The 18893-nt window shown below is 44.4% G+C and overlaps 1 protein-coding gene across 1 annotated transcript in view; it reads left to right on the forward strand.

Moving 5' to 3' along the window:
* Positions 1 to 7128: 7128 nt before the first annotated feature.
* The window catches only part of PDGFC (platelet derived growth factor C), a 215080-nt gene continuing 203315 nt past the window's right edge, over positions 7129 to 18893 (forward strand). Inside the window, exons 1-2 of the mRNA XM_056119013.1 lie at positions 7129 to 7196; positions 8039 to 8273. Of these exons, the coding sequence (XP_055974988.1) occupies positions 8156 to 8273 (118 nt within the window). The 5' untranslated portion in view covers positions 7129 to 7196; positions 8039 to 8155. The remainder of the gene's footprint in view (positions 7197 to 8038; positions 8274 to 18893) is intronic.

The raw sequence follows: 18893 nt of genomic DNA on the forward strand, positions 1-18893 counted from the left end.
CCAGGATAAGAGTGATTTACTGTTTGTTGTTGCCAATAGCAGTTGAAGTTACATATTTATGAGTTAAATTGTGTGGAATTTGAAATGACCAAGTACTTATAAATGTACATTTGATAAGTGTCAAATGTATCTTCTTTTGCTTCTTCTTCCTTTTTTAAGTCCTGCATATGAATACAGATACCGAGAATGAGAAGAGCAAGTACCAACTTCAATCTAGAACTAACTTCCTACCTTCAAATTCTTCTTTATTATTTACAAACTATGTGACCAGAACAAGTTGCAAAATCTTTCTGAGGCTCAATTTTCTATTCTGCAACAAGGGGATCTGTTAAGATCTCTTGGAATTGTTAAAGGAAATTAATTTATAAATGATTTATAAAAACAGTCGATAATGTCTTTGGATAGTCACTTAGTTGTTAATATTTCATTGAAAGTGGAATGTGCCATGAGGCCCCTAGATAGAAAAAGAAATGAGGAAGATTGCCATTTCCTAGAAGAGGTGATCATAGATTCTGAGGAATAAAACAATTTTTTCCTTTGCAGGACTGAGAGTGCTGGATGTGGCTGTATCACTGTATCACTGTCATCCTGTTGTTCATTGATTTACTTGAGTGGGTGCCAGTGTGATTGTATGTGGGAAAAATAATTTTAGATTAGAAATCTAAGTAGAAGAATTGACTATAAATGCTTTGAATATTTTCAATACCCTTTTGACTTGTTACACAGTCTAATCATTTGCTTCAATAAATATTAATGATATTCTCAATTTTTCCTCTCTTAGTTTTTTTTATGTATTTAAAATACTGCTTATAGAAAAGAGAAAGGAAAGAACTTTTTCCCCCCATTTACTGGGAGTGGAGTTGTTTGTGCAAAAATGACACCAGTAAGGTCTTTTCACATGGTAAACCCCCTCTGCTAGAAAGGGAATTTATCTATAGAATTAGAATTTCAATTGAAGACTTTTGCTTGCCAGAGGGCTTAACCAGTCACTAGTTAGTTCGTGTAGCACTCTTTGTGCTTTGAATAAGTTCAACTGATCTAAAAATACCTTTGTGCCATTATCAATAAAGATGCAAATTTTCCTCACCATACTAGCTTTCAAAAACCATAGATCAGGAATTTTAAACCAGAAACATGTGGAGGTATACATAGAGGAATTCTGTAAAATCCAAGAGACTTCGGCATCTATAGTTAATCAGAAACTGATTCTTCAAAGGGAGCAATTGGAAAACCAGTGTATTCCTCCCTAGTCCGGATAGCTTAATTCAGTAGCAATCATGAGCAGGAAAGGAGGAACGATAATTCCTTCCCTTTGTCCTCAAAGAAAAGAAGATAGATTCTTTGAAATAACTGCCTGCAGATGGCAGGCTAAAGCATTATCTGGGTGACTAACTTTGACCAGGATAAACAGGATACTGGAGAAGCCCACACTTTGACAGGGCTTCCACTCCAAGGCCAGCTTCTCAAAGCCTTAGTCACCATCACCTCAAGGAAGTGGTATGCACCAAGTCTCTAGTATTTCCTTCAGGATTTTAGCAAAGGAAAGCCCTTTAAGGGTTGTTTCAGTGTTCTTGAACCTGTGGAAAAGTATCTCACATTGTAATTGGGGAAAACAGTCATTGTAAATAAGCTTTAAAGAAGAAAAAATGAGAAAGATCTGCAGAAGCTTGATTTCATCCAAACTCTTCTAATCCAGGGTTATATTAGCTCTTTTAATCCAGTGCTAGACACGAAGCATAGGGGCAGAGGTAGAAAACTAAGGTCATTCTGGAGAACACAATAATAACAATAATATGAGTTGCTATTTTTTTTAATCTGCTGTACAATGGGGAAACTGACTTCCCTAAAGGGTTGGCGGGGGGAGGATTAGATGAGAAAGCATATGTTACAGTGTCTGGTCATTCTTGGGATTTGCTAGGTATTTTCAAAATAAAATTTGAACATAAATAAGAATTCTCCCCACTTTTTTTTTAGATGGCATCTATAAAGCTTTCTGAGCTACTTTGTTAGGGAAAAACACACACTGTACACATAGAGAAAAACACACATAGAATTTATAATTCTATGGAAGACAAGAAAGAGAAAATTAGACAATGAGAAGGAGAACAGGAGGAACAAGAAGATATGCGAAGCATCAGCAAAAATTATGTCGCAAGAAGCAAAACTAGAGAAAACCAAATGCCTTAAATATGGGAAAAGGCTATTTTGGGGGAAAAGGAACTACATTTTATTTAAAAATGGCAAAGGCAGAAAATAGTAATAATCATAATACAAAGGGCTATAAAAGTCACTTGGACTTAAAATGCAATTGAGGATACTCTTAGTAGTAGGTAACTTAAGTCATATTTTCCTTTCTGTCAACTAATAAGACTTTTAAACATTCAACCAGTAGTCTAGTGAGATGACCCGGACCCACCTCCTTCTAAAAGGCTGGAAGCCAAGGAGAGCATTAGAAACAATAATGCAAAGTGAAAAGGGCCTTCTCTCATGACCTCTGCGATAACAGGGTCACTATCTGAGAAAGGGGTATCTGTCGCTGTGTCCTGACCTCTTAAGTATGATTTGTCACCATGTGTACAAGAGCTTTCCTATCAAGTGCAAAATTTCAAGGAAGAGAAAAATGGCATCTTATTGACTGAAAGATGTGACCAAAATAAAAGTTTGGTTGCTGTCCACATTTTTAAGGAATGCCCCTTGCTCTCCATCTTGCATTCCATGAGTGTGAGTCTATAGGACTGTATGTGATTGCCCATCTGTTCTCGACTAATAACAGTATTTTCCTCTTATTATTTACAACCGATTCACTATTTTTTCCCTTTCTCTTGGGGGCATACTTGCCTCTTTTGATCTTGCAACTAAAATAATAAAAACACATAAAAACTAAAATGTGGATAGCCACACATCATTTATTTCATTTCCCTGAGTTCAATAAAGATCCATACTTGCCCAAGTCAGTGATTTCCAAGTTCTTTTTCCCCCCCTTTTCTTTTGGTTTTCCGCTGACCTTGTCTTTCAAAGTTAGTAAGTAAATAAGATAAGAATAATAGATATAAGAATAATATTTCCTAAGGACTCCAATTGGAAATCATGTAAGTAGGAAGTCGTAAGATAACAGTCAAATACATAGAATAAATACTCTGGACCAAATTTCAGGAGAAGCATCAGTTAGTGTCACTTTCCAGTCATTGGACACCTAAGAGTGGGAGTTAGATGCCACTGCTCTGAGCCGAGCCAGAAGCGTAGCAAACTGAAGACGTATTTCCATTACAATCTCCAGCACAGAGACCTAAAGAATTCTGAAGTATTAAGGAAATTAAGATAGAATCCAGTGCAAATTTCTCATGCAAAGAAAAAGAGGCAAGAAGGATTTCCAGATCAAGGTCTAACTGTTTGTAGTCAAACCAGACTAAGTCTCTGACCGCTGTTTTCCCCATGAAATGATCTTTTGTTGTGATCCATCTTTGAAATGATCAAAGGCTATAAGAATTTCTCTTTCTTAGGGGCAATTCTGTCTACTGAGTCCCCTTGGAGTTCTGAGTCAGACGAGTAATTCTGAGATTTGGGGTAGGGGGTGGGGGTGGAGGGAAATTTCTTCATAGTCTGCCAGGACTTACAAGAAATAGTAGTTTTGCTCCAATAGGAAGAACTAGAGAGAGACCACATAAAGGCCAGTCTTGCCACCCTGTCCTCAGACTGCCTGCCTTTCACTTACCCACCTCCAAATCCCTTCCATACAGAAGTGCAGATGGGAAAGTTTGCAGTTGCTCCTTCGGAGAAGGTCCTTGTACACCCCCCTACAATTAACTGCATCAAGCAAGCCTTTCTCAGCTTAGCAGCTGTCATATTGAGGAAAAGGATGACTCAACACAAAAGAACAACATATAAGAAATATGTTTTGTTATATTTAATTCGAAAAAACAGATTGCAACTACATTGTGGAGGGGGAGAAGTTACACATTTCTCAAGGTTGGCAATTGTAGAGAGTGGGATAAGAAGAATGATTAGTAGAAGCTGCTTAACTGATTTTCCTCTTTTGGTCTCATAGATATCTTCATCCCTACATTACTGTGTGATATTTATTTTGCTACAATCAGTAGTCTCAGCTCTTGACTTCATAGGTATAAACTGAAGAGTTGTTTACTAGCCATTCTGGAAATGTAAAGGATATTTAGGTAGATTAGAGTTTTCTGAGCCTCAGAAATTAATGATGATCAGTTAATCGATCTGATACTAGCATAAATGAAAAATCTTAAATTAATGATGCATGAGCATGCATGTATGTGTGAATGTGTGTACAGACTGAAATAAAAGAGAGCACAAGAAAAGTTGTGATACCTGGTTTTGAGAAGCAAAAATATGTCCTCCCAATTTCTTCCCTCTTAAGTATTAATGACTACTAAAAGGGTAGCAGTTTGCTTTAACATCACGTTCCACTTTGACAAAAGAATAGAGGCACATACTCGCATACCCCAAATTATACTTGTGAATAACCAAGTATATTCTAGCATGTTCTTCAAAGGATTTGTAGGTAATACTCTTCATGCATTTAGCCGAAGTGGGCACTCCTTCCTAAGGTTTAAGAAAACATGCAAGCCACAAAGAATGCTTGCAACTATTATTTTTTTTTCTTGGTTGGCAAACCAGATACCTTTCCTCTGGGAAAGTGCTTCAGGCCAAAACAAAGCCATATTCATTCAAAATATATTGTTTAGCCCCAGTGCAGACTTTGGATTACACCAAATTTACTTTCAAGGCAAGAATCCCACTTGTCTAGGAAAGGCTTTTATGTGACTGGGAGCCAGAAGACAGAGGCTAAAACCTGAAAGGAAAGGGCCCTGCCAAGAGCAGGAGTAGTTCAAGAAACAACAACGCAAGTGCCTGGGAAGGAAACAGGGCAATATGGACATGATTTCATCTGGGGTCAGGCCCGAGCATCTGGCCGACTTTATTTATAAGGCAATTGTCAGTTCAATCTCCAGAATATGGATGAGGTAAAACGCAGAGGTAGAGTATTATTCTAGATCATCTGTTACTTTTCAAATATAACCTTCATGCTGAAATTCCAGGGAGAGTGTAAGTGACTCCAATAAAGAAACCTGTCAGTCAGTCAAGAGTGTTTATTTATTATCCCCCTGGGCCAGGGACTGTTCTAGCTAATATGAAATGATACAAAATAAAGGATAGTCATCACCTTTATAATCTCACCAGAGCAAATGGACGAAATCCGAAGACACCCCACCCCCATAGCCACTCTCAACGTGGGTGGTCGAGAGACTCAACTCAGTGAACATAGAACAGCCTCATTTGGAAAAGTCCTGATTAGAATATTCAACTTAACTAAATTAGAAAAACTGTGGAATAATTTATTTTTATGACAAATGGATCCAAAATGATCCTGAAAGCATGTGCCTTTATAAAACAATCTCATTTTGTCAGCAAAATTGGGGAAAAAAAAACAACCTTACACCCTCAACCCTGCTCATAGATCTATCTAACAAGGGAATTGGGGAATATATTCGGTGTTCAAATAGGAGTTACACTGACGTTGAGCAGCTCCAAAACAGACAAAATCACAAGGCATGTGTGCAGTAAACATGTTTTGTTTTGTTGTGTTGTGCTTGGGCAACACTCAGCAAGCTCCTTTGTTCGGTACTTCCGAGTGGGGGGCGGGGGGAAGTGTGTCCAGGGATTGAACCTGGGTCAGCGGCCTCTAAGGCAGCCCACGTCCTATCTCTGCTGCCCTGAACTAAGTTCTTAAGGTCAAAGACTGAGCCTTTTTTCTTTGCTATCCTCCACTAAGAAGCCTGAAGTAATCAAGGAATAGTATGAATGAATGGAATAGATGAGTCAAGATTTTAAAGAGGGGTTGTGTTTAGTAGAAGTTTAACTGGTGCAAAAGAGGATCTAAGGCCTGAGAAGCAGAGAGGCTGCCGTCCAAGGGCCGTGAGAGGTTTGGCAAGTTAATGTGACTGCGGATTGCAGAAGGGCCCGGTCTGATCCCTGAGGACCATGCCTATGACCCAACTACACCTGACGCTTGTCCAAGGAGTCTCCGGGCTTCAGTAGAGCGCTTTGCAAAGACCGGAAGGACAGTTCTTTTCGAGGAAACCTGGGAGACCCCACTCTATTCAGTGTGCACCTTGAGGCCACAACCTTCTTTTCAGTCCGTCCTTGCGTCCCGGAATAGGTCGAATTACTTGCAAGGATTTGTTGAACAAGAAAGCGGGTGGTATTTCTGTATTGCCCGCCGTGGCACCGCTTGCTGGGGGTTACTTGCAGGCGTCCACGGGGACTGGACGGCAAGCTGCACGAGGCCAGAGATGTTAGTCCCGGTTTCCCTGCTCCTCCTCCTCATCTCAGAGCCCTGCCTGACGGTAGCGCTCCAGTTGCATACAACTAGTCGCAGGCATGAAGGCAGTTATTTTTCTTCTGGCCCGCTGTCATTAACTTCTGCTTCTTCCAGCACCCCCCCCCCCCCCCCCGACACACACACACTCTTCAGACAGAGTACAACAAACCGAAGGGAAATCTCTGAGCTCTAATTTCCCGTCTTTTCAGCCCAGAAACTCGGGCCAAGAGTCTGGGACCAAGAGCCCTGTGGGAACGGGGATCCCCTCGGAAATTCAGGACTGATCGGTCACCCCGGGAGGCCGTGGAACGAGGAGCGGGGGGCGGGAAGTTATTTTCCCGTTTGCAGCAGCACCCGTCGCCACCCACCCTGCTCTGTAGGGTGGTGTGTGTGTGTGTGTGTGCGTGAGCGTGTGCGTGTGTGTGTGTGTTGGGGACAGGGGGGCTCGGGGGGGGGGGGGTCCCGTGCACGGAAAACCGGGACCCGCTGGGGCCGTGGCTTCCCACCCGTGCAGCCCGGGCCGTACCAGCACCTGTTGGACGGCGGGTTGGTGGCCTTGGCCCGCGCGGGCCCGGGGACAGCCCCTCCCGGAGCGCCGACCCCCGCCCGCGCTCGGGGCGGCCCCCGGGGCCGCGGCTCAGCCTCCCCCCCCCCCCCGCTCGGCGCCGGGCTCGGCCCCCCGGCCCCCTCCTCCCGCGCGCCGCCGGGCAGGGCTGTGGTGGGGGGGGGGGGGGAGGGAGAGAGGTGGGGGGTGGAAGGTGGCGAAGGGGAGGGGACAAGCGGGAGGCTCCGGGCCGTCCGGCCTGCTCTCTCCACCGGGTGCCGAGACGCCGAGCCGCGCCCCGAGGTTTGCAACGGAGCCCGCGGCGCGGGGGGAAGGGGCCGGGAGACGACGGGGAGCTCCGCCGCGCCGCACAGCTGCTGCAGTTCGGCTTGCAAGGGGGGCGCCGGGCCGGGGTGGGGGGCGCAGACGAACAAGGTGAACTTTGCTCGCGGACAAAAAAAAAAAAAGCAAAGCAAAGCAAAGAAAAGAACAAAAAAAAAACAACCAAAGCAAAACAAAAAGACTCCAGCCAGGTGCCGGGGATCGGCGCGCGCCGCAGCTCGGGACCCCAGTGCCAAGCGCGCGCGCGGGGCAGGGCCGGGGGTGGGGGGAGCCGGAGCCCCCCCGGGGAGCCGCCGCCGCCACCGCCGCGAACCTCCCGTTGTTTCTTCCCCCTCCCCCTCGGGGGTGGGGGTGGGGCGGGGAGCGGGGCGCCCGCCGCGCCGCATCGATTGGCAGCTTTTGTTATTGATCACACCCCGCGGGCCGCCGACTCGGCCGCTGCGGGGCGGGCCGGGCGCGACCCCGGAGTTGGCGCCTCCGTCCTGGCCCCCGAAACTGACAGGTGCTCGCAAGCAACTTGCTGGTGACTCCTCGCCGCTCCCCAGGCTCCCCCGCGTCCCCACCCCCCCCGCCCCCCTCTTTCCTCCCTCGCCTTCTCCCCCCCCCCCCACACCCCCACCCCCACCACCGCCCCCACCACCACTTCGGCAACAGCTCAGGATTTGTTTAAACCTTGGGAAACTGGTTCAGGTCCAGGTTTTGCTTTGATCCTTTTCAAAAAACTGGAGACATAGAAGAGGGCTCTAGGAAAAGTTTTTTGGATGGGATTATGTGGAAACTACCCTGCGATTCTCTGCTGCCAGAGCAGGCTCGGCGCTTCCACCCCAGAGCTGCCTTCCCCTGGCGGTGGTGAAAGAGACTCGGGAGTCGCAGCTTGCAAAGTGCCCGCGGTGAGTTGAGCTCTCGCCCCAGTCAGCCAAATGCTCCTCTTCGGGCTTCTCCTGCTGACATCTGCCCTGGCCGGCCAGAGACACGGGACTCAGGCTGAGTCCAACCTGAGTAGTAAATTCCAGTTGTCCAGCAACAAGGAGCAGAACGGTGAGTCTTTCGCCTCTCCCCCCCACCCCATCCCACCCGCCCCCCCAACGCTCCCCCTGCTCGTTTCTCGTTGTGTGTGTGCGTGTATGTGTGTGTGTGTTAATGTTGGCATTGTGCGTTGGGGTGTGATGTGCACCAGCCCGCGTGGGGATCCGGCGCAGCGTCTCTCTCTGGAGCCATGCAAATGCGCGCTGCGTTCATTGGCATGGACTTTTGGAGGTGAAGTGTAGTTTGCAACTTCGGGAGCTGCCGCAAAACTCAAAGGGGAGAGAGAGAGGCGTGAGTGCCTCTGCCCAGCGCAGCTCCCAGAGAGGCGATTCTGGGAATGATTGTGAACGTCAGTTCAAAACGCACACATTGCAGGACCTCTCGGTGCCAGAATTAAAAGTTCAAGAACGGCCTCTGAAAAAAAAAAAAAGAGAGAGAGAGAAACGAATCCCAGATGAATGAGTCTTGGCATGTTTGACTTTGCTCGGAGGTTCTATTTTTTTTTTTTAATTGGGTAGGGGGGTGTTTCAGGAAACGTATCAGCCGCATTAATTGAAGCGCGCTAAATGGAAAGGCTTCAATTAGGCAGTAGATAGGAAACCCAGAGGTCAAGAGGCCTCGTGGACGTTTTTAGGAGGAATTGAAAAATGTATTTCTCTTGCGCGCTCTCTTTCAGTCTCTCTCTCTCTCTTTAATGTGCCTTTGTATTCTGAAGTCCTTACCTTTCTGGTTGGTGTGTTTTTATATGTGTTGGTGAATGACTGCTATTTTGTGTGTGCTGGAAACGACTTAATCCTGCATAGGAAATGAGAATTACTTTCAGCTTTCAAGTGTACCTGAAATGTTTAGAAAACTCTCAGATGCAAGTTCCCTTGGGCTGGGATTGCAAAGAGCCGGAGAAAGGCTTCTTTCATAAAGCCAGAGCAGCTTCGGGGTGTGTAATTTGCTTAGCCTCTGAACCCCATATGATTTACATCATTCAATTTCTAAACTCCTTTTCTCTTGATCTACCATTATGAAGTCATTTTTGAGAATACTTTGTAAATAGAAATTTTATCCTGCACATGAAACCACAATGTTAATGCAGGCCGTCTAAAATTGGAATATTAAACACCATGTTTACAAGTGGTGGCTCTTAATGTTATTTGAAGAGAAATGTACATGTTTTTACTGCTTTGAATATCATCTATTCCGAATGCAAGAATGCAGTCACTTCATGAACCCGGTGAAAGGCACCCAGGCAGCATACCTAGAAAATCAGAATGGTGTGTGCCTCTTGTTTTCTGTCCCAGAAAGTTTCTCTTTATGTCCTGGGGGGTGGGGGGACGTTTGAAGCTTCAACTTGGAGTGCAAACTCTCTAAGGCTTGAAGAAGCATCGGACATGCTAGAGTGTCCCCTCCCTCCCCCCAAAAAAAAAGATAAAATAAGAACTTCAGGGATTTTTGTGAAGATGATGGACCACGTTTGCCACAGTCCCTGCCATCACGTTTACCAGCTCGCGTGCTGCTTCTTACACTTGGCTAATGCGATGGCGCATGGCACCTGCAGGCAGCTTGAGCTGCTGATCAAAGGGCAGCCTAGGAATCTATCTCTAATCACAGGAGCTGCAGAGGACTGGGGAAAAGTGATCAAAGGAGCTACAGCACCAGCTGTACCCTGGCAGGAAGCAGATCAGACCAACCTTTGTTCTTTCTCGTGTAAAATAAATGTCCACTCCGAAATATGGCTTCTTCCTAGACAAGCTTCTCTGAGATGACCATGCCTAATATCCCTGGCTTCTGGCTTCTGTTTTGCGCGCGTCCCATCTCATTTCTCCTACTGTTCTTCTTTTATCAGGCCTGCCCTGGCAGCTGTCCTCTTCCTGATTCCTTTGGCAACTTATGCCTCTCATTGTCCTTTCCTTGTCCAGCTTTCTTGCGAGCCACATACCATCATCACTTTGTAAAGGGCCCCCAGAGCTCTCATTGGCCACTTAACCAAGTAGAGGTGAGTTCATTAAGCCAGGCCACACACACACACACACACACACACACACACACTGTTGCCATCAGAAACTGGCCATTTCCATTCCTAAGATGCATGATGCTAAAAATAACCTGGCTGTTTCCTAATCTGTGAGCAGAGGATTGGGCTATGTTTAGCTCTTGGGAGGGTTGATTACAGGAAGTAACTGGAAGTAGAAGAACTTACCACTCACCTTGTAGCTTTTCGCCTAGGGAGAGGCAGAACTGGCCAGCACTAGAGGGCGATAGAGAGCTATTTTCCTGCACATGCTCAGGTTGATTTTTCCGCTGAGGGGTTCCAAGGTTTGAAGATTCAGGTAGGTGCTCTAGAAGAATCCACTGGAATGTGAACATATTTCCTCAACTGTTTTTTTCTCTCCTTTAAAACTTTTTAAAATTCCTTTGACGTTTATTATTCCCTTCTATGGGTTTCTAATTGATTCAGGATGGGGTTTTGATCAATTATCTAATTCTGCAACTATACACCCTGAGGGTACCACTTCGCATATGTGATTGGCCCAGCTTGTGCAGTGCTTCATTTAGAGGAAATACCTAGGAAGTAGCCAATATAAATTGTCAACGTTGTGACTGTCAAACAAGTTCTCTCTTGCCTCTTTCATCTCTCCCCTTAACTACTCATTCCAAAGTCGTGTTGACTCTTAGCAAATCCACAGTCCTGCTCAGTATCTATACTTGGTGTATCAAGAAGTGTCATTATGGAAACTTAGTACTAGAACCACAATTGGTTTCCAGGGATGAGTGTCACCTTGTTATTAGTGACCAGGTTTTGAATTGATACTATATAGCTGATGTTGTGACATTACATTAAAATTGCTTTAGTGTCCAGTTTTATAATTGACTCTTTGTTCTTTATTCTTAACTTGACTTCCAACTCTTGAAGTCTAACACAGGAACTGAGGGCCACCAAATTTGACTGAAAGAAGAAGATGGAAATTAAGATTTACATAAGGCTTCTAGCCTCTGCTTTCTGAGCAAGGACAAAAATACTGTCGTATTGCATATCCGGAATGCAATCAAACCCCCACCAATCTTACTTTCTCAGTTGTGCTGCTAAAAGCCCAAAGAATTACCTGTCACAAGTTGTTGAGTGAAAAACCTCATCTACCTTGTCATTCATTGATGGGTGGTTTCATATCATATGGAGATGAAGCCTCCTTCTTACCTTTTTCCATTTTCTTTAATCATTTGGGTGTAGATTCGGAATATGCCTTTATAAGCTGGCTGACATGTCTGACAACCCTCGGTCTGACATTGTATGTGTTCTTTTCTGTGAGGTCTTTTGTGGCACATGGAGCCATGAGTGATGCATGTCTGAATAGACGTGTCTGGTGTTTGTAGACTTTCCTGTCTCATTTTCCCCGTGGGAGAGACACCACCTGTGTCCCACCAAACTGCCCATGTCTCTTGTCCATCCTTCTCAAGTGCTTACTTCCAAGTTCTATTTCATTCACCAGCTCTGAGTTGCTGTCGCTGAGTAAACAGACCCCGATGAGACAAAAGGGACTTTCCTGTGAGTCCCTAAGTTAGAGTGCATGACCTTCGTGACACATATTTTTGTTGCTTCTGACCTTTTTAATTAAAACTTCCTCCTACTTCTCTGCTCTGTTTGAGATCTTTGAGGAAGTGGAAGAAGTAAAGTGGCATTATGTAATGATGAATATTGTTTTTCACAAAAGGTGACGAAAAGCCCCAGTCTGATGCAGGGTAACTTTTTTTTCCCTCCTTATTGTTATCATCTACAGTTAATCTGATGTCCTTTTGTATTGACCTCCAAAAGGTTACACTAAAGTACATAGTTCTTTAGGAAGCTCCAGAGACAATGAATCATTTGTTAGACATTCTGGAGAGATGCTATGGTTCTTTCTTTCACATTGACCTGGAGGTATATTTTTTGGATCAGGCTCTCAGCTTCTTAGCTTTGTCTACTCCTGTATCTTTTTTCCTGTCTCTGCTTCATATACCTGGCGGTCTCATTATTTGAAGTGCTTAAGCTCTGATTTATCTGCAACATGCATACTTGGAGTAGAAGTATAATTCTAAGGATAATGTGATATGTTAACTAATTTTTGAGTCAGTGCATTTGTACTATTTTGTCCCGTCCTCGTCCCCAACCCCCAACTTTTCCAGGGTGGCTACATTTTCATCACAGGCTCCTGTTGGTTTCAACCCAAATGGTGATGTTGGAATGCAAGTTCTTTACCCCATTTAGCTTAATTTGGATGTTTCTAATGGTTTTATTTGCAAAGCATGGTACAGAACCAGAGTATTTCTATATCACGAACTGTCATTTCTATGGAACTCATTTTAAAAGTGGTCCCTGTGTATTAATTTTCCACACCATTGCCTCTGTGGCTTGTTCTGTTTTGGAATCTTCTTTTCCTGTATTTAAGGACACCTTGAGTGTTTGATTTTGAAATGGTATTCACCAGTATTACCAGTTAAACTGAACTGTTTGGAACTGCAAAGGAACCGGTGCAATCTGATTGGTCAGCGTGAATCCCCACAGTGATTGTCAAACATGATGGTACATCTAGCTCTAGGTTATTTAGCTCTTCCTAGAGTCTTCTCGACCTGCTTGGCTTGCCCCTTGCTCTGAAGTCTCTGAAATAAGAACTGGGCTGGGCCTCCTTCAAGCCTTATCCCTGAAGTTCTCTCTCTTTCTCGCTTTCTCAACACTTGGAGGGTTGCTGCCTGAGAGATATGCTGGGGAAGGGGAAAATAATACTTGGCATAAGATTTCCAGCCTGGGTTGTTTCTGCTTTTCTGAGAAACACCCACTATCAGCTTTTAGTCACATGTGCCATTCTTTCTTCTAGATGAATGTCTTTTGCAGTATTTGGATCTGAATTTGCCATTACCACATCAGAGTAACTTATTTCCATAGCACTGGTATGTTTTGGACAATTTTTTCTTGTCAGTTTGTTCAATATTTTGTTGGAAGCCTACCCCAACCAACACCTCCATAAAATGTAAGTTTCTTGGGGGTCTGGACCCAGTTTGCTACTGTCCTGTTAAAGTATCATAAGTCAGAATAGCACCCAGAGCAAGGGGTGGGATCTAGCTTTGGGCAAATTTGTTTTGTGGTTCTGGATATAGTCCCTTCTCTACAACGTTAACTAGACGGTCATCTTTGAAGATGACTTTTGTTGTCTTGGAACTTCCACATTGTCTGGAATTACACCCAAAGAAGATGAACGTGTTTGTTTTGGACTGTCTGGGGTTGGGTGTGTCACGCAGAATGCTACTTTAGAATATCGGCTAGTATGTGATGTGGCCAAGGGAATAGGAACAAAGCACGTGGGTTAGTGTCCTAGACCTGATGCTAGCTACTGTCTTCCAAATGGCCAAAACTGTATCTTCACTCGGATTCTCTGCAGACAGAGTAGTTGTGTCATTTGGACTGAGGTCTGTTACGGTCTATTAGGAAGAGTGAGTTTTGAATGCTGGTGCGTCTCCAAGAGCAGCGTGCTTGCCCCTTCTGATTTTTGCTCGCGGCTAGCTTCTAACAGTCTAGACATGAGCAATAAATACTGCGTGCAGAGCGTGAGGACTAGAAGTATCCTGTGAGCCAATCCTCACCAATGTGTGAAGTGTGCCCGAGAGAGCCAAAGGTTCCGTCAAGGTCATTGTTGAGTGCTGCAGTTTTGAACTGTTCTGCTTGTGATGTGTTTTCCGTATGGGGGAACCAATTAGTCAAACAGAATTCTAGTTTCAAAATGCTGCAGTAGGGGGCCAGGGAGCTAGTATAGAGGTGAAAGATACTTGCCTTGCAGACGGCCAAGCCTGATTTGACCCCAGGACTGTAGACAGTCCCCCAGGAGTAATCATGGAACCAGGTGTAAGCCCTGAGCATTGCTGGGTATGGCCCCTAAGGGGAATTAAGACAAAGCAGAATTCCAGTACTTTATTCAAAAGCCCCCAAAGGTGTCATTATCAGTCTAAAGGGTTACCTGCTTTGCAGGTTATGAGGGGAAGTGATACTAAAATCCTCCCTTGAACCTAAAATATTGTTTGAGACAATAGGAAGCAAAATGACGCCAGATAAAGATGACAAATAATCTTATGTCTATTGTAATTTTTCTATCAGGATAGAAATCACTTTTAGCAAGCAATGTGATATATAACACTAAAAATGGTTACTAGTAACTGCTGGGATCTTATTTAAGCTAGTGGATGGGCCTGGGGATAGTCAATGCTTCTTTTAATATTTGGTTTATTAACAAAGATTTGATTGACATTGGAATGCTGATCTTCACTCAAGAGGGTTTTAAAAATGTAATTTTGAAAATTTTGTTTAGGAGGCTATATCTGCAGTAAAAGTGCCGTAGAAATGAGCAAATGACTGTTATTTCTTAAAGATTTTATTATTGAATCACTGTGAAATAGATCTTTACAAAGTTGTTCATGATTAGATTTCAGTCATACAGTGTACCAACACCCATCCCTCTACCAGTGTGTTTCCTGGTACTAGTAATGAGTGTGTTTTTGAGAACTTTAGAAAGCACAGCCTGTTACTCCTTTGAAATGGATTTTTTTAGTAATACTGATTTTTGCTTATCTGATAATGGTTAGAATATTCTATATAGAGGCTCTGTTTTTCATCTTTAAAAGCAAGGGCATCAGAAAATAAATTTATAACTGTGGACTTGATTGGCATATTCAAAATAGGATGCATTGACCGTGTGTGTGTGTGTGTGTGTGTGTGTGTGTTTGTGTGTGTGTATGAAATTTTAAAATGTGAGAAATGTGAGAACAAAAGGAACTAAACATTATAAAGACACCACCATGCTGATAATATTTCTCATGAAAGCCATGGACTAAGAATAATTTTGGTGACATTACCTCATTTTGTGTTTGCCTTCTTAAGGACACATTTGAAAAGGAGTGTAGACAATTTTATCTCTTATCTGGCTTCACAGTAGCCTTCATGTTCCACCTTCCTGACCTCTGGGAGCCTGAAGCCTGAACCCCAGCAGTTGCCTTGTGTCCAAACCAAACCTTACTTGCTAATTTTGCGGTCTTGGTTATGGTCTCAACTCTTTTCTTTTCAAACTCTGATTTCTTTACTTATTTTTGGCCCTTGGCATCCCCCTGTGTAACAGTATTCAGGCCAGATAGTTCTCCCTCCATCGAGGTGCGAATTGGGATAATGTCCGTTCCCTGGAGGCAGAAGCTAGGAGAAGTCTAATTCTTGGAGGGAAGCCAATATCCCCAAGTAGCACATGTCACATGGATCAAGAGTGCAAGGATGTACAGCCGCCAGGCGCCGGTGTACCCTGCTAACTGGTGAAGAATCAGTGAGGGATACCCAGAAGAACTCAGGAAGCCTTGGGTGTCTGATGGCATTGGTTAGGTGTGCTGCAGTGCCTTTGTGGGTCTAGGGTTCATCAGTGCTTCTTAGTGACTCTCTAGGAGGACCTATGCCGTGCGTATTCATGCTCAATGCTTGCAGACAGTTGTGGTATCACCTTCCCTGTGCCATAGAAGGGAAACACCCGGTGTCACTGAGTCAGCATCTTAGCCAAGGTCCCGTAGCCAGCAGACATATGGACCGAGGTCCGGAGTCCAAGTCCCGACTCAGACCCACGTGCCTCTTGCAGGGGTTAAACGCTCTCATGGTTTCTCAGAACTTTGCTTTTGCTCAGCAAATATTTAGAAAGCCTCTCACACTCTGCTGAGATCGGGCCTAAGTGCCAGGTTCACGGAGAACAAGATGCATGTGCTACGCTGGAGAAACCGTTCCAAGCAGGCTGGCAGCTCATTCTTTCAACACCCGGGCTATATTAGTTGGCTCTCCGCATGCTCGCGGAACACCGCGGGCTTTCTGTCCCCTCAGAAACGCTTCTTGCAGTCACTGCACTGTTGATTCTTCCTGGAAAGGGAATGCAAGCAGCAAAGTTCCCACGAAGGAGGTGGCCCATTAAGAAGTAGACAATAGAGGCAGAGGGAGAGAACCACGTGGCAGATTTGAGGCTTAGGGAAGCCTGTGGTGGGCGATGCCAGGGGGCATCAGGGGTCCTGCTGAGCATGAGCGGAAGTAGTTGGGGCAGAGTCTGTCTGCAGATGGCCTGATGCATTTGCACTGTCTCCAGCGTTTGCAGTGAACCCACAACAAGAGGGGAATGTTCCCAGACCGGCTTTAGTGCCAACTGCCAGGCTCTTCTTTGGGAGTGGGGTGCACAGCATTCAGTTCGAAATCCTTCCTGCTGATTCTCCCTGCTGGGGAGTTTTGAGCTGGTTAGAAGAGCAGGCTCGGGTGAGCTCTGCCTGTGTCCACACTGCTCTCTCAGTAAAGGAAGAGCTGGTTTCACACTTCATTCACAAAACGGATGGCATGCAGAATGAGGCTAGGTTGAGGGCTCAAGGGACGGTGATAAAAAGGAGACAGCTCCCCTCACATTGAATTCCCATCAGGAATTTCCCATTTGCAGAGAAGCCAAGAAAAGCACCTTCTGATGTTTAAGGGAAATTCACGCCTAAGAGGTTTCCCTGCATCCAGCAACAGTATCTTCAGGCTTGCAAGGCTCCTTCTGCTCCCTGCCTTCCTTTGGAGGTCTCCGGTATTTGAGGACTGGAAAATGAATGAGTTCTCTTGAGGGCTGGGGGTGGTGGCAGGGGGGATGTGTGAGCTAGATACCTTGCTGAGTTTTTTTGAAGCTGTGCTATTTGCACTCTAGGAAAGCCTTGTTCTTGAGCAGCTACTATTTTAGGCTTTGGGTGTTTGCAAGATGAAGATAGATTCCGAGCTCAAATACACCCAGCTGGCTTCTGCACCTGCCTTTTGAGTCATTATACAGATCAGAAACTCTAAACAACAGAAGTCGGACTTCCACGGGGACTTATCTTATGTTGTTTCTAGCAGTTATTTTCTCTGGGTATTTAGAAGGGACATCTGTCTATGAAAGAACCCTAGTATTTATCTTTTTTTTTCTTTTTTTTCTCTCCTTCCACCAAAGGAATAAATCACAGACCATTTTGCATACTGCCACACACATTCACAGTCTGAGGTGATTAGATATGCAAATTGAGAGTCATTAAAGCATGATCATTTCTTTTTTTTTTCCCTTTGGCAGTTGGCAATGTTTAAAATCAGTGAACTCCCAAGAAGAATCACTTGCTTAAAATGTGATTGATTTGTGAACAAATGAGAAGAAAAAGGTAGCAGTTCCTTCCTAGACATTTCTTACTGGGTTTTGGGAAAAAATGAGTAAGGGAGGAGGGGGGTGGAGTGGAGTGGGGACCACTGAAGTGTCCCTTTCTGATTTGTAGTCCTGTAAACCTCAGACTTGGGGACAGGAAGACCAGAGCATTTTAAGAGCATAGGAAAACCCAGTCACTTTCAGCATTTTCACAGATCTGTATAATCTGTATAGCGGATAGCACAGTGGTAGGGCCTTTGCCTTGCAAGCCACCAGCCTGGCTGAGCCAGGTTCAATTCCTCCACCCCCTCGGAGAGCCTGGCAAGCTACCGAGAGTATTTTGCCCGCACGGCAAAACCTGGCAAGCTCCCCGTGACGTATTTGATATGCCAAACACAGTAACAATTGTCGCAATGGAAACTTTACTGGGCCCGCTGGAGCAAATCGATGAACAGCGGGAGAAGTGCTACAGTGCTACATATACTAAGGACTTTTTCTTACTAGAGTGAATTTGCATGAGATTTCCATTCCCAGGACAGATATGTCAGCAGTTTAAAAACAAGAAAAACAGAGGGAGGAGGTTAACATGAAAAACAGGGATCTGCACTTTTAGAACGCTGCATTGTGAGATAAGGTTGACTGGAGAGAAAGTTCTCCTGGGCTGAGAAAAGTTGTAGGTTGTTCCAAGTGTTCCCAGAGCTTGTCTACTGGACAAGCAGGCCCCCTCTCCCAATCCCTGTAACTGCAATTTGTTACTGACTTTCCTTGTCCTTTGCCTCCTAAAGTAGACTCATTCCTGGAGTTTCTGTGAAAATGAATTGCCTCTATGTTCTCTGAGACTAGACTTCCTAACATGTTGGGGTCATTATGGTTTCAGGGGCACTTTTATATGAGTCATTGATAAAGCTGATGAGTTCAGCTGCATTTTTTCTTTGTGTTGGGCACTAAATGGCTATTTCTAGAAAAATCAGCAATCGTAAAATAGCAGGTGCTTGCAAGGTCAAAATCTCACCTGGGTGTTGAGAAATAGAGAGACTTTAGATAACCCAGAGATAGATTCGGACCCTTGAAAAAGTGGTTTTGAGCTTTGTTTTCTTGAAAATATTAGCAGCTTTGAACTTTAGAGGCATAGCTAAGAAAGTAAGATTAGGGATTAAATAATCTGTGTTTATTTAAAATTTTTAAAAAGGGGTTTTCTTCTTGGTAGAGAATATATCTTTAATCTGTACATAATTTTTAATAGGCATCAGTTGGGCACCCTATTAAACTAACTGCTTTAAAATGGTTTCCTTTTAGAACGAACATTTATATCCTAGGAAATCAATTAGAGTGTCTGGATTTCACATTTCCCTTGCAGTCTTCATTTGCAGTCATTTCTGAATGACCAACCTACCATAACAAAACACTCAGAGGTGCAAATCTTCTGGAAGAAGTGCAAATGCCACACTTTTACTTGGAAAAATGGAAA

This window comes from Sorex fumeus, unplaced genomic scaffold (assembly GCF_029834395.1).
Source record: "Sorex fumeus unplaced genomic scaffold, SorFum_2.1 ptg000039l, whole genome shotgun sequence".
Taxonomy (NCBI): Eukaryota; Metazoa; Chordata; class Mammalia; order Eulipotyphla; family Soricidae; genus Sorex; species Sorex fumeus.